Source organism: Poecilia reticulata, chromosome 11 (assembly GCF_904066995.2).
Source record: "Poecilia reticulata chromosome 11, P_reticulata-male-v2, whole genome shotgun sequence".
Lineage (NCBI taxonomy): Eukaryota > Metazoa > Chordata > Actinopteri > Cyprinodontiformes > Poeciliidae > Poecilia > Poecilia reticulata.
In genome coordinates, this window is record NC_088840.1 from 17698225 (window position 1) to 17711667 (window position 13443).

Below are 13443 nucleotides of genomic sequence, written 5' to 3' on the forward strand. Positions count from 1 at the left end.
TATACGGTTCTGCATTTCCTTTGGAAATCAGATCTGGGAATTACTTCACATCTAAGCTGAAAGAGTTCTTGTTCCGAGGCAGAAAACCGAAAACATTTTTATGGCTCACCAGAATATTTCTTGATTAGTTCACATCTTTCTTGGTTGACCAGAGCTACGCTGCGTCATTCAGTAATGAATCTGAACGAACAAAGATCATGTGGGGTTCCTCAAGGCTCGATTCTTGGTGCACTTTCTCCGTTATCTCAATGCTCGAATCAGAAAGTAACATCAAACTTCCTGAACTACTTCAGATCGACACCGTCTGTGTTCAAAGCCCACTGGTTTCCCAAATCCCATCTAGAATGCGACATAGATCTCATATCCTTGTTCCGATTCAGTTTTTGGATTTTATTAAAGTTCAGAACTAAACTGTTTCTGAACAGACTCTTAGGTTACTCAGAAATAACAAATTAGGTTTATGATCATCATTAAACAGCTGTAAAGGTTCTTCCAAGGAATTCTAAGGCTGATAGCTTGTTTTGTCTGATAACAGACTTCCTCAATCAGATCCTTTAGTACGTCAGCTTTAGTCTTTGGTAAAGCACAATCTGACAGCTATGCAGACTTTCCAACACTTGGTTCCACTCCCTCCAGCTCCAGAGACTTTCCCTCGGTGGTTTCTTGACATGAAGACTGATCCTCCGGAGGAAGGAATGCATGATGGACTTCAACCAGCAGCTCATAGATCAGAGTTCCTACCAAACCGCCGATGCAGGGAGCGACTAACGGTACCCACCACCAACCACGTCCAGCCCTGTAACACAAACATTAGGTAAGAATGAGGGTTAACATTTGGGAGGACGTAATGAGAAAAAAAAACTAACCTGAAAACGTCATCTCCCCAGCCAGCAATGTAAGTAAAGAAGCGAGGTCCAAAATCTCTGGCCGGGTTCAGGGCGTATCCGCTGTTTGAGCCCATGGAGACGCCGATAACCAGGATCGTGGCTCCGGCCAGGAGGGGCTGAAGATAATCGGGTATGGAGGTGTTCCTCTGGTCCCCTGTAGCCAGGACACACAGTAGCAGAGCAGCGGTGCCGATCACCTGCGAGACATCCAGTGGGTTAAACTTAAATAATGCTTTCATGCGTTTGCCCAATGTCGGTTTTACAAGACAGGTCGGTTCAAGGATGTTTGTCGATTATTTTTTTTACTAGATTACAATTAGTTCCGATCGATAAACTAATAATAACGTCTACTTAAAACCGTCTTTCGATGTTGTAATTCGCCCGCCATCCAGCAGTGGGCGCCGCTGGTTATACTTTAAACGAAGCCGTTGATTCAAAAACAAACATGGCGGTTTTTCCAGAGAAGAAAGGAGTCTAGAATTGAATACAAAATGTACTAAATGTCTCTCTTTTGAAATATTAACACCCGATACGGTGGTTAAGTTATCACTTTAATAATGCTAATTTAACCTAGCTATGTGAAAAATAACGTTAACTTAAGTAAGGGAACGTTACAGGTCATTGCTTTGACAGTTCACGGCTGTGTTGCTTAAGTTAAATATGAATTTCTCATGTCTTCCAGATAAAACAGTAACTATATCTGACCTGGTCCAAGAAGCCTCCCCCCAAACTGAGGTATTCAGCTGGGTAAGTGCTGAATATTCCTGCTGTAGCCGTCTTACCCGTGACCGTCAGCTGACCCCCGCCGTAACTCAAGATGGCGTCTGCAAACATTTTATTCAAACTCACTCTTTATGCACAGTTGTGAGCAACTGTGCATAAAATTTTTCAAGTTTTTATGGCAACAGTAGGGTTGGACTTAAAAATGTCAACTTTATATTTTATATACCAAAGTCGATCTCCAATTTTAATAACATTTTGATCACTTTAAAAAAAAAAGAAATTACAAGTGACAGAAAATATTTTCAACAACTGGCTTTTATTTCAATCATCTCTAATGTGAATTGACCTAAAATCAAATTTCAAATAATTAGAAGCTGTAAAACACACTTCTCAAACAAAATGGTAATTCTTGGGCGTGCTGACATCACATGTGGAAACCAAACAAGTGAATTGTTGGGGGGGAAAAAGAAGAAGAAAATCCAGATTCACATTGTAATGATGTGAAGATTTATTTAAAATTATTTCCATGAATGAATGTAGAAACTCGGAGCAGCAGAATCTGCTTTTAATAATAACTCAAAGTTTATGAATTATTTTCATAAAGTCCGTAATAGTATGGAGGACTAATAGTGCCTGTACACGGTGCCAGCGATTTAACGTTTTGCATGTGGACTCACCGTAGTACTGCAGAAAAACTGTGGCTGCACCCAGAAAGGCTCCAAACATTTGGGAAAAGGTATAGAAAGGGAGCTTCATCCATGGATGTCTGCCCAAAACGCACAAACTGAGCGTAACCACAGGATTCAGGTGAGCCCCTTTGAAAATAAACAAATAATCTGATTTACTAAAAGCACATTCTGCATCTGTCAGACTAAACAGGTTTCAGCTAATTCTGTCAGAATGTTTCAAAGGTAAAATAAATGGTATTTTACCTTTAAAAAATACCTTTAATAAATGTATTCTTTATTATATAAATCCTGTAGGCAGGATAACTTGAGTATTCATATTGTATTTTTATTTTTAAGCAGTAACTAGTTACTTTTACTCAGTTACATTTACTTGAGTAACTTTTTGGAAAAAACTTTTAAGAGTACTTTTTACTTGAGTATCTTTCTTATGAAGTATCACTACTCTTACTTGAGTAGTATTTCTGGATACTCTGGGAGTAACTTAACTGAATGATGAACAAACATGTTTTACAAGCTCCTGCAGCTTTTGTTAAGTTTTACAGTGAAAAAAATGGATTTGGAAACATTTCTCTTTTTAGTAATTACCTTATTTGTATAAATTAGTTTAATTTTGACCTACAAAATAGCAAAATTTCCACATAACTTCATGTTTTGTTCTGTCTGATGTAATTAAATTACTCATGTTTTGATCTATTACTCATTACTTGAGTAACTTTGATACCAAATACTTTTTTTTACTCTTGAGTAATTCTTTGGACAGCTAGTTTTCACTTTTACTTGAGTAAAAATATGTTGAAGTAGTGCTACTCTTGACTTGAGTACATTTTTTGGGTACTCTGCCCTCCTCTGCATCCTCCAGTCGGATAAATTAAATTCAAGTAAACTGTTATCTCTGCAATAAACATCTGGTTGGGAACCACGCCCTTGCATAAAGCAGAAGAAATCAAAGTATCTTACCTGAGACTCCACGGGACACAAAGACCCCGAACGTCACCCCCAAAGCAAAGCCAAGGTTGATCGAAAGATACTGGCCATTTTTTTCTTGAGACGTCGTCACCTGTGCGACGGTGCCGCATCCAAACAACTGCAAACACACACAGACTTTTCTGAGCACTGCAGGAGGAGTGAAAAATGTCCATGAATGAGCTGAGCAGAGTAGAAAGGAGTTTCTATTTTAAGCAGATGGGTAAAAACGTTAAGATCGGACACATGCACTCGGTTTTTATAGACTTCACTTCTGATTAACCTGCTTTATGGTCTGTGCTGTAAATGTTTATTGCTCTGGAAGGAGAGACACTAATTAGAGGTAAAACAACATTAACATTAACACACCTCGTCTCTCAAACTGTCTCTGTTTTGTTTGTTTCTTTAAAAAAAAAAGGAGGGGGGGGGGCAAAGTTAAACTTTTCTGCAACACGAAGCAGTTTAGCGTCTCATTCATGAGTTTTACTCACAATCAGGGTGTAAACTCCGAGGCATTCGGCCAGGCATTCCCTGACCAGAGAGTTTCTGATCCGGCACCTCCTCAGCAGCCTCTCCATCCTGCAGACGCCCTCTGACCCCAGGTGAGCTCTCAGAGACGCTGCGGGGGTCAGGTGTGTGTGTGTGTGTGTGATCTGCACAGCTCTGCTCCTTCTGCCTCACTGAGCACAGTTTGCCCTCTGATGCTGGACTTCAGGGCTTACGTCACAGACTTTATTGCAAGGCTCAGGTGTTGTTTTTTTTCAGCAGAGGAGAGAAGATTATTTTATGTGACATTCTGAGAGCAGAATCAAAGCAGCAGGAAGGATTTACTGGATCTGAGGTACAGCTGATAGAAACGAGCTGATTTCAGCTCCTTTCTGATTGGTTATTTCCACACTAATTCAATTTCTTCCCCTTTTTTATGAAAAGAAAAAAAGTATTGATATTAGTTAAAATATTTTATAAGGTGTTGGACAGTAACTGTTTGAAATACATAAAGTTAAAAATATTCATTTATTTATTTTGCTTGGTCATTTTTAACTGCAAGAACAGAATCAGAACAGAAGAAACTCCATTTGTCTAAAATATTTATCCAAGGAATTCCAGATGTAGACAAACTCATAAAAAAGTTTAAAGACTGAAAAATTGTTTTATTAGTTATTCCACACCTGAATCTCTTCAACTGAAGTGCAATTATTTTTAATCTTCATCCTGTCATTCAGTTTTTTAAATACATCCTTCCCTCTTAATTTGATTCTTTAATTTCAAACCCCTCTGTATTGGAAGGCTATTTCATTTTTTTCAAATAATTTCTTGCCAAAAAGTAGAATACGCAAAAAAAAACAACAAAAAACACAAATTGATGGTATACATCTTATTTTTTATTTTCTTAAAATGTTAACTGCTTAGAATGAGTGATGTATACCCAACTTCACTTTAAAGAGCATTTTCTATCCCACTTTCCCAGATTTGAAAGTTTAAGAAAAAACAATAAATAACACAATAAATAACATTCGTTATTGGAAAACTCGTCTCCAAACTCCCAGATGTTTAAATATCAAACGATTAAATAAAATTCAAACTAAAGTTTAAATTCTTCCTTAAGATTTTGTATTTCAAATGTTTTTATTCCAGACTGCATCATTTTATGAAAAAAGAGTTAGAGTTTAATGCTGGTGAAATAAAAACACAAATAACATCAAAGTTGTGTAAATATATTACTTCTTTATTTGATTTTCTTTCACATTTCTTCCACTCACTCTGCCTTTTTTTTTTTTTTTTTTACAAAAATAAAACATTTAACTGGACTGTTTGTTCTTGATGCGACTAGTTTTAATTTCCTGCTTGTATCAAACACACGTTCTCCCTTTAAAAACCAAGCAGAGGACGATACTTTAGTTTATTTCTTATTTAAATCCTCCGAAGAACCGAGAGAATAACGAGTCGTCATCCCGCAGATCTGAGAAACGATTCGAATCTCCTGGAAAAACAAAAGAACAAAAAACAGAGCTGCTGTTGGTTTATTCATTTAGTTCAGTAAACCCAGCCTGGAGCACAGCTGACCTGGGAGAACCGGTCCGGTCTGGCGGTCCGGTCCATCCGGCCTCTCCTCCGGGCCTCCTGAGCGGGTCACCGTGGTCTTCTGGTTGCCGTGTCCGTCTCTGACCGTTCGCCGCTCCTCCATAGTCTGACAAGCAGCCAGAGGAAAGCAGGAGAATATTTACACCCATCCTCTGGTTTTATTCCATTTTTAAAACTATATTTTATTGCTTGATGTATTTTCCTTCCAACACGATGGTTGGAAAGAAAATTTTACTAAAACATAAAATCAGCTTTTAAATAAGTGTAAGAATTAATTTTAACAGTCTATAGTGTCGTTTCACTCCATATGAAAACGATTAAAAGTTTATTTATTGCAGCTGTAAAACTGAATTTCAAGTTAATTTTAAACTTATTGAAAATTTCTTTTTAGCTGATTAGTTGCTTTTTGAAGTTTTTCAGCTGTCAGAGGATTTATTTAAATTATTTATCATTTCTGCAGGTCAGCTTTCTAAAAACAAACATCTTAATCCCAGTTAATTCACGACTTAACAGATAATTTAAGAGCCAGGTCGGTTTGGATAGATTTTTTTTCCTTTAATGAATGAAATCATCATTTGAAAGCTGCTTTTTGTATTTACCTTGTTAATATTTGTCTAATATTAAAACGTGTTTGATGTTCTGAAACATTTACGACTCATGGAAAAAAACTAAAATATGTAAAATCCGCAAGCAGAAACACTTTTTTGTAGCATAGATAATCCCAAATCCCGTTCTTCTCTCCAAACTCAAATTAGCACAGTGGGATATTTACTGTAGGTGATTTTTAAGCATAAATATAAAAGTTTACAATGAATTATATGTAATTCTTCAAATTTGTTGAGATTTAAAGATGCAAGTTGTGAAAAACTTTGGAAGGAAAAAAGATTTTGAAAATGCTAAAAGAAATAAAGTCTGGAAATAGAAATATTTTTCCATATATATTCTGATCTGGATGAGGCTCAATTTAAATTATTCATTTCTAAAATTATGTTAGAATCGTGAGAAAAGAACATTATTACAATTAAATAAATGAACAAATAAGTGTAAATTATATAGACTTTTAGAAGTGAATAAGTGTATACACTTCTAATATTGAAATTATTTTCTATATTAATAGAAAATGTGAATAAGTACACACACTTTAAAAAAAAAAAATCTATATTTTGATGGAAGAACGTTTAGAAAGAGCTCACCCCGTCGGGTTTCACCACCTTGGTGACGACGACGGACTGGAAGAAAGACCGGCTCTGCGGTTCGCTCGGGTTCTGACCAACAGGAGGGGTCAGAATCTGGTCCAAGCCGCCTGACGACACGGCAGAATCCAGATCTGGACGGAAAAATTGGCAAAAAAAAAATCAAACGAAAAATCGATACAATCCAAGTCAAAGGCATCGCCTACCTCTGTCTTCTTTAGCCTCTGGACCTGGAGTTTTCTGTGGCGTCTCGCCCCAGAAATCATTGAACTGTTTGGAGACGATAAGAAAATCTCAGAGATTTGTTGAATGTGAGCTGAAAAAGCAGTGAAGTCTGTCATGTACCTTAGAGAAAGGGCTCCAGCCATCAAAAGGCGGCGACTCAAATGAAGGTCGGCGCTCCGGGTGCGGCCGGCGGACGTCGCCGTCGGGTGATTTGAGCATAAAGTCCCTGAGAGGATTCCCGCTGCTCTCTGATCTGCCCTGAGGTGGAGACGGAGGCAGGATTCTGGGAACGCCTGAAACATAAAACGGAGAAGAAAAAACATTTCTCATTGGGAGGCTCTGAGGCAGAGCAGGAATCCGTCTGCTGGAGACATTTCCCAGCCAGACCTCACAGCCCAGAGCCCAGATAACAGACATTTTGGCTCCGTTTCCGTACCAAAGTGTCCCGACTCCGGATGTCCCTCCCAGCGGCCCAGCTGGGAGAAGATCTCCTCCATCTCCCTGAGGACGTGGCCGAACACGGCCGGCTCCTGGAACCTCATCCCGTCTGGACCCAAGCTGAAGCCAAACCTCCAGGCTCTGTCCAACGGGTCCTGCTGGTCCCTTCTGAATCCGTCGTAGTAGAATCCTTCTTCCTCATCATCCTCGTCGTCATCATCATGAGTCATTGCATCAAAGAAGGGGTCCCTATAAAAACAAAGAGATTAATGTTCCTGCAGCCGCTATGTCCTTCTATTACGCTACTGAGCAACAAGTTCATGCTATTCGTTAGGGTGGAGATCAAGCACTTCTTAATTTGAACTAAGTACCCATAAATAAATAGCAACCTAAAGTTCACTTACAAATATACCACTACAATATTTTACAACAGCAACAAGTCCATAAAACAGGCATGTTTGTTTATTATGACTTGACCTTCTCAATTTACATCATTTGTTTTGTTTATATTAATGGTTTCTACATTTTACATTGCAACTGTCCTACAGAGGGGTTATTATTAATAGAAAGCAATAAAAAAACTGCTAAAGTGTTGATCTTTGCATAATTTTTCTTGTGAATGGATTTTGCCTCTCCTGGCAGCAGTCACTTGTGCATCAGTTTTTCCTACCACTAAATTTTCCAGCAATATCTTGGCATATAGCAACCTGTAAAGAGCTTTTGTGTCTCACCCTGCCCGTCATTAGTTCAGTGACTGAACTAATGAATCCATATAATAAACAAAATTTACTTATTAAAAATGTATTTTGTTTTGTACTGATTCAAGAAATTTTCTGAAAAAATTCAGATTTATTGAAATGTACTGCAGAATATTGACAATTACTACTTTTTTTTTCTGGCTCAGAAAAAGAAGTAGTACGTTTCTGATTTAAAACATTTTAACCACTTTTCTGATCAAAAGCCACTGCCAGCTGCTCACTGGGGGCTGTGAACCCCAAAAGGTCAGAACCTAGAACCGCCCTGGCACCGACCGATTAGGAGTGATCTCAACAGATCATGGATCTTGACGCTAAAATGAGCAGCAGCCCAGTTAGATGATGGACCCCTGTTGTTTTCCTGGCAGAAATAAAACCACTAATCTTGTCCTAGACGGAGCTGGCTCGTTACCTAACAGCGGCTAACTTCTACCTTCTGATTTAGTTTTAAAAAACAAACTGACCTTCTTCCTCGGAAGTGTCCTCCCGGGACCCCGAAGAACCCGCGGAATAAATCAAAAACACTCATTTACTCACAGCTCAAGATAAGTAGTTAAATCATAACTAGAAATGCGAGCTGCGAGCGAAAAGAGGCGTCAGCGCTGCTACAAATGTCAACAGAGACGTAAAGCGCTCTAGAATGTTCCGCACGCATGACGCAATGTGTCGCAAAGAGACCGTTACCGTAAAGACGGTAAAAACACGCGCACTTTGCTAAAACAAGTTCACATGACCTAATAATCAGGATAATTACTCCAACAGTAATGATGCGACTGAAATATATACTGACATAGCCACTAATTATTTCAATAAAACACTTTTTAGTTATAAATGAATTGGAATTTGTACATAAAAAAACGCAGTTTAATTTACGACGCCCGTATTTCCCTGAAAAAAAAAAGAAAAGGATATTAAAATAGCTAACATATTGATAAAATATTTCTAGATTTTCTGTCTGGCTAACATTGAAACATTAAATCTTTTCATTGTGAAAGACGCACCTTTAAGACAGTATTTTCCAGGACCGTATTTCCCACAGCAAAACCCTTCCAAAAAAAAAGACGTTTATCAAATGGGAAATAAAATAATTCAGATTTTTTGATCAAAACATTCTCAAAGAGATGCAGATAACTTCTATCTACTGTTGGTATCTTTGGTTTTTAGCTATATTTGTTTTAAAGTTTCAAAAGTGTAGCTGTTAATACAAAAGCCAATTAATGTTTACCTCTTGCTTCTCAGCAGTATTGAAAATAAACATTAAAAACACCTTCAATCTTGACTTTTGGAAGTGATCGATTTTCTTATCACATCAAAATAAGTTTATCAAATTAGAAAAGAGGAAACTCTTCAGTTCGAAAGTTGTTTTTAGGAGATCTTCATACCAAGATGTGAATTTGGTCAAATAAAAAAATAATGAATTCTCCATGGTTGACAGACGCGGTCTGACGTCACCAGGTCACATGATCGCGCAGGTCAGAGCTGCAAGTTAACATGGCTGACCGAGCGTAGTAACGACTCCTGCGATAACATGTATTTTTTTTAAAGATGAAAAACGTAAACAGCAGATTAAATAATATTTTCTAAAGACTAATTGAATGTTTCCAGTCCTTTTAGGTAGCTATGAAGGAAACAGATTGATCAGTTTTGGTCAATTAGACCAATCAATAAAGTCTGAAAATACAAATATTCGACCATTTAGCTAGACATGAAAAGTACTTAAATTCTGTACTTCTCCAGAGTGGGAAAGATCAGTGACTTTCTAATTTATTGACACAGACTTGGATAAAAGCTTAAAAAGCTTCAGCTGCTAGAAGAAATGTTACATTCACACGCCACAAAAATCTGTTTATTAAAAGACATTAACATCCAAAATGATGAAAACGTCTTTGTTTATTTACTTAATATTTATATATTTTTACAAAATAAAAAAATGGAACAAAAAAGCTAACAAGTCCGCGAGAATTTGAGAAAAACAAAAAAGAAAGCCATTGACAAACAAGGACTACAGTACTTGTGTTTTTCTTTATATATGTACAAGACAATTTTATCCATTTAAATCTTTTGTTTTAAAACGCACAGTACAAAAAGAAGAGGAAAAAAAAAGAAACGCTGACAAAAAGAAAAGCCATAGCACAACTCTGTCCATCAGTACTCAATGGTGCAGGTTTCCTTACAACGTCAGGAGGGGGCAGGTGGTGAAGCGGAGAGGAGGCTGTGGAGGACGGGGGCCTCGGGAAAACTAAAACACTAAAAAACAACAAAAAAAACAAAGCGGCTTGGGTTCAAGTCTTGGGAAAAACTATTCAACATTTTTCAAAAGAAGATGGACCTCACGCAGCGTCGTTTTAAACTCAAGGGAACGGTAACTGTACAAGCGTTGGATAATGAAAAACTCCTGTGCTAGGCGAAAAAAAACGAAGCACAGTACACAAACACGGCCCCCCGTGTGTACAAACATGCACGCAGTCACATGACAAACACACCTTCCTCACAGTCCAAGCCAGTGAGCTCACTTATATGTCTTTATATATAATAATATATCTATATTTGGTAAAAAATAAACTTCACAACTCTACCAATTAAGAGAATTGTTTCTTCAAACTTAAGAAAAAAAAGGAGGAGGAAAAAACAAAACATTCAACAGCAATTTTTTTTTTTTTAGATATTTTTTGTTGGAAGATTAAATAGGAGGTGAGTTGAGGGTGAGAAATAGAAAACCAGCCTGCCTCCCCCTCCCAACCGCCTTCAGATTTTACTTCGCTCAGCTAAGAAAAAAGGTGGGAAATAAGAGTAAAATACAGGAAAAGTTCATTCTTTTAGAAAACAGTTCTATGTTACATGTAAGTTAAAGAAACAAACCAAAAAAAAGGGGGTGGAGAGCAGAATGAGGGGGGGGGATTATCATGATACAAATTCCCAACACTCAACGTTTCACCTCCTAATTTTTATAACCATTTTCAGCTCCGACTTTTAGGCCCCTCCTGGCACAGCGCCTCCCTCTGGCTGCAGTCGGGACTGCAGGGAGCGGCTGAGCCAAGAGACGGGAGGGAAACCTCTGCAGGAGGAAGAAGGAGCTTCACATGTGGACACGGTTTCGCAGGAGTGATGAGCCGTAACCCCGCCTCAGGAGGAGGCGGAGGAGGAGGTCCCGTCGGCCGATGTTAGTTCCCACCCCAGTTGTAGCTGTTGTACGCCGACTTGTTTATCTGAGACTTCTGCTGAATGGAGGCGTTCTGGCTGCGCTGTCCGGTGCCGCTCTGCCAAGAGATAACTGATCGTCAACAGGGTTCAGACATTAAGGGCAATGAGGATTCAAACAACTTTAAATTATTCTCATTTTATTGGGATTTTTAACTGGTGCAGTGTTGCCAGATTGGGCTGCTTTTGAACACGTTTAGTTGAAAAACCAGAACAGCTTTGGTGCATTTTTAGAAAGATTTCAGAGGAAAATTCTTGAAAATAGTTTTATTTGTATCTCAATAAAATGCAGTGTTATTGCGCTGATCTCTTTAGTCAATTTATTTTAAAATCTCTAGAATCTGTCGAATGATAAGTGGATAAGTTCAGCGGTATATTGAAAAACAGAAATCTCAGTGAAAAAAACTCAAGTCTCGTGTTCAAGTCTCAGTGGGTTCTGGTTCTGGTCGTCAGAATACAATAAACAGAAAAAATGTAGAACAACCAAAAATGTCTGAATACAATGGATGACGTATGAGACAAGTATTTTTCCCATTAGAGTAGCGGTTCTCAACGTGGGCGGTACCGCCCCCCAGGGGGCATTCAGAGGGCGGCAGGGGGCGCTGGCGGACATTTTTACAAAAGGGGGGCGCTGGGATGCCTTTGGGGGGCGTTTGGTCGAAGGTAAACTTTACACCTTAAATGAACAACAATGCCAGTTTAGACTTTGAGCAACTTGGTAAAACTGTATTGTGTAACATTAAATCATGCTTGGCTGCAACTGTATCGATGGCAGCTCTTCTTCTATTCAGTGTTTGTTAGCTTCTTGGCGCAGCTCCGTTCTGCTACTGGTAGCTAAAAGCACGATACCCTCACTGTGTATCCCTCTGAAAAATAAAGAAATAAAGAAATCCCTCCATGGGTGATACCACGATAGAGAGCGTTCATTTTATAGCGTTAACACCGGAGCTGTAAGTGGTCCGGTATGAAACGGGTTTGATGGAACAACACAGCACTTTTAAATTTCAATAATCAGAATGCAGAAATTGTTTCCGTTGTTTTAAAAGGTTTATGTCAGTCTGCCTTTTCCCCATCAATACGCTTCCCGAACAGGAGAAGCGGGACATAAAGCGGAGCGACGAACTAGATGTGAATTATGGCATAAAAACAGAATCCGAAGCTGAACAGTGAAAAAAATCAACACATGATGTGAAACACATGACTATTAGGCGGCGGAGCAGGTGATGAGTGAAAATTATTGATGGTGAATAAACGAAAAAATAAATCTAGCAACAGGAAAGAAACTAAAGTGGACATAGCAATAAACCAAGAGAGGATAAAACTAATCAAATGAAACTAAATGGAAATGAATAAAGAACAAATGTCAGAATAAACTAAGAAACTACAGTAAATACAGAGGAATAAACTGGTATGGCAAGACCTTTCGAGCAATAATTAATACAGAGTACTGTATGGCAAGAATAAACAGACACCATTTCCAGATAAAAGGTAAAATAATATTGTTGAAGTGTCATGGGTTTGTTGAGACCACATCTAATACTGAGGATAAATATATCTTACAGACCATAATAGTAAATAAGTTATCACTTATTTATGCTTTTAGTTAGATTTGATATATTTATTTCTTCAATATTATTTTTCATGTCAGTGTTAATGTCATGAGGCTGATGACTCCATGACACTTTCAGTTTGACTCATTAGGATTTAAGAACCAGATTTGTTCTTTGTAAGTTCTGTCCAGTAAAACTATCTATAAATCAATAGATATGTCTATATAAAGTTTTTTGGAGTTTCATGGTTTTTACACTGGAATCAGTCAAACCTGGCAACCCTCTAAACGATACAGCGTTTATATTCTTTTTCCAGGAACTTTAAGCATTTTCAAGGGAAGTTTTCAAACTTTTCCAGCTCCAAACTTTGGAGTTAAAAACAATACAAATGAACTAAAGAAGAAGTGATATAATTTATTAACATTGTTAGTGTATTTTACATTTTACAGCAGGAAAAAAATTTCTGTCTTGATAAGTCGGTTATAGACACCTGACTGCTCTGAGAAAGTTACAAAATAAATCTCACATTTTCTTGCAAAGTTTTCTGGAATTAAGCAGATAATTTTGGTGATTCTAACTGACCCAAAACAAGAAAAGTTTGAGAAAAAATGTGCTTATGCCTTTTCATTAGCTTTAAATACCTGGACTCAATTATAAATAATGCTTTAAAAAATGTAGGCTTTTAATCAAATGTTAGATTGCACATTATTCAAACTGTGCAGTTTGAATATCCAGCACTG

General features: G+C 37.8%; 3 protein-coding genes across 7 annotated transcripts in view; all 3 read right to left on the minus strand.

Annotated features, from left to right (window-relative positions):
* Positions 1-375: 375 nt before the first annotated feature.
* aqp10b (aquaporin 10b) lies at positions 376-3855 on the minus strand. Its single transcript, XM_008422528.3, has 6 exons — positions 3754-3855; positions 3257-3383; positions 2288-2425; positions 1593-1711; positions 867-1084; positions 376-796 (listed from the first exon to the last, which is right to left on the minus strand). The coding sequence occupies exons 1-6, from the start codon at positions 3838-3840 to the stop codon at positions 598-600; spliced, it is 888 nt and encodes a 295-aa protein (XP_008420750.1). The 5' UTR covers positions 3841-3855; the 3' UTR covers positions 376-597.
* Positions 3856-4967: 1112 nt separating this feature from the next.
* On the minus strand, positions 4968-8614 carry hax1 (HCLS1 associated protein X-1). The gene is made up of 7 exons (XM_008422527.3): positions 8420-8614; positions 7199-7449; positions 6883-7055; positions 6744-6807; positions 6538-6671; positions 5327-5450; positions 4968-5243 (listed from the first exon to the last, which is right to left on the minus strand). Exons 1-7 carry the CDS (start codon positions 8482-8484, stop codon positions 5170-5172), a joined length of 885 nt encoding a protein of 294 aa, XP_008420749.1. The 5' UTR covers positions 8485-8614; the 3' UTR covers positions 4968-5169.
* Positions 8615-9783: 1169 nt separating this feature from the next.
* Positions 9784-13443, minus strand: part of ubap2l (ubiquitin associated protein 2-like) — a 34368-nt gene continuing 30708 nt past the window's right edge. For all 5 annotated transcript variants that reach the window (XM_017307595.2, XM_008422526.3, XM_008422524.3 and 2 more), the window contains one exon: positions 9784-11212. In XM_017307595.2, the coding sequence (XP_017163084.1) occupies positions 11117-11212 (96 nt within the window). In that variant the 3' untranslated portion in view covers positions 9784-11116. The remainder of the gene's footprint in view (positions 11213-13443) is intronic.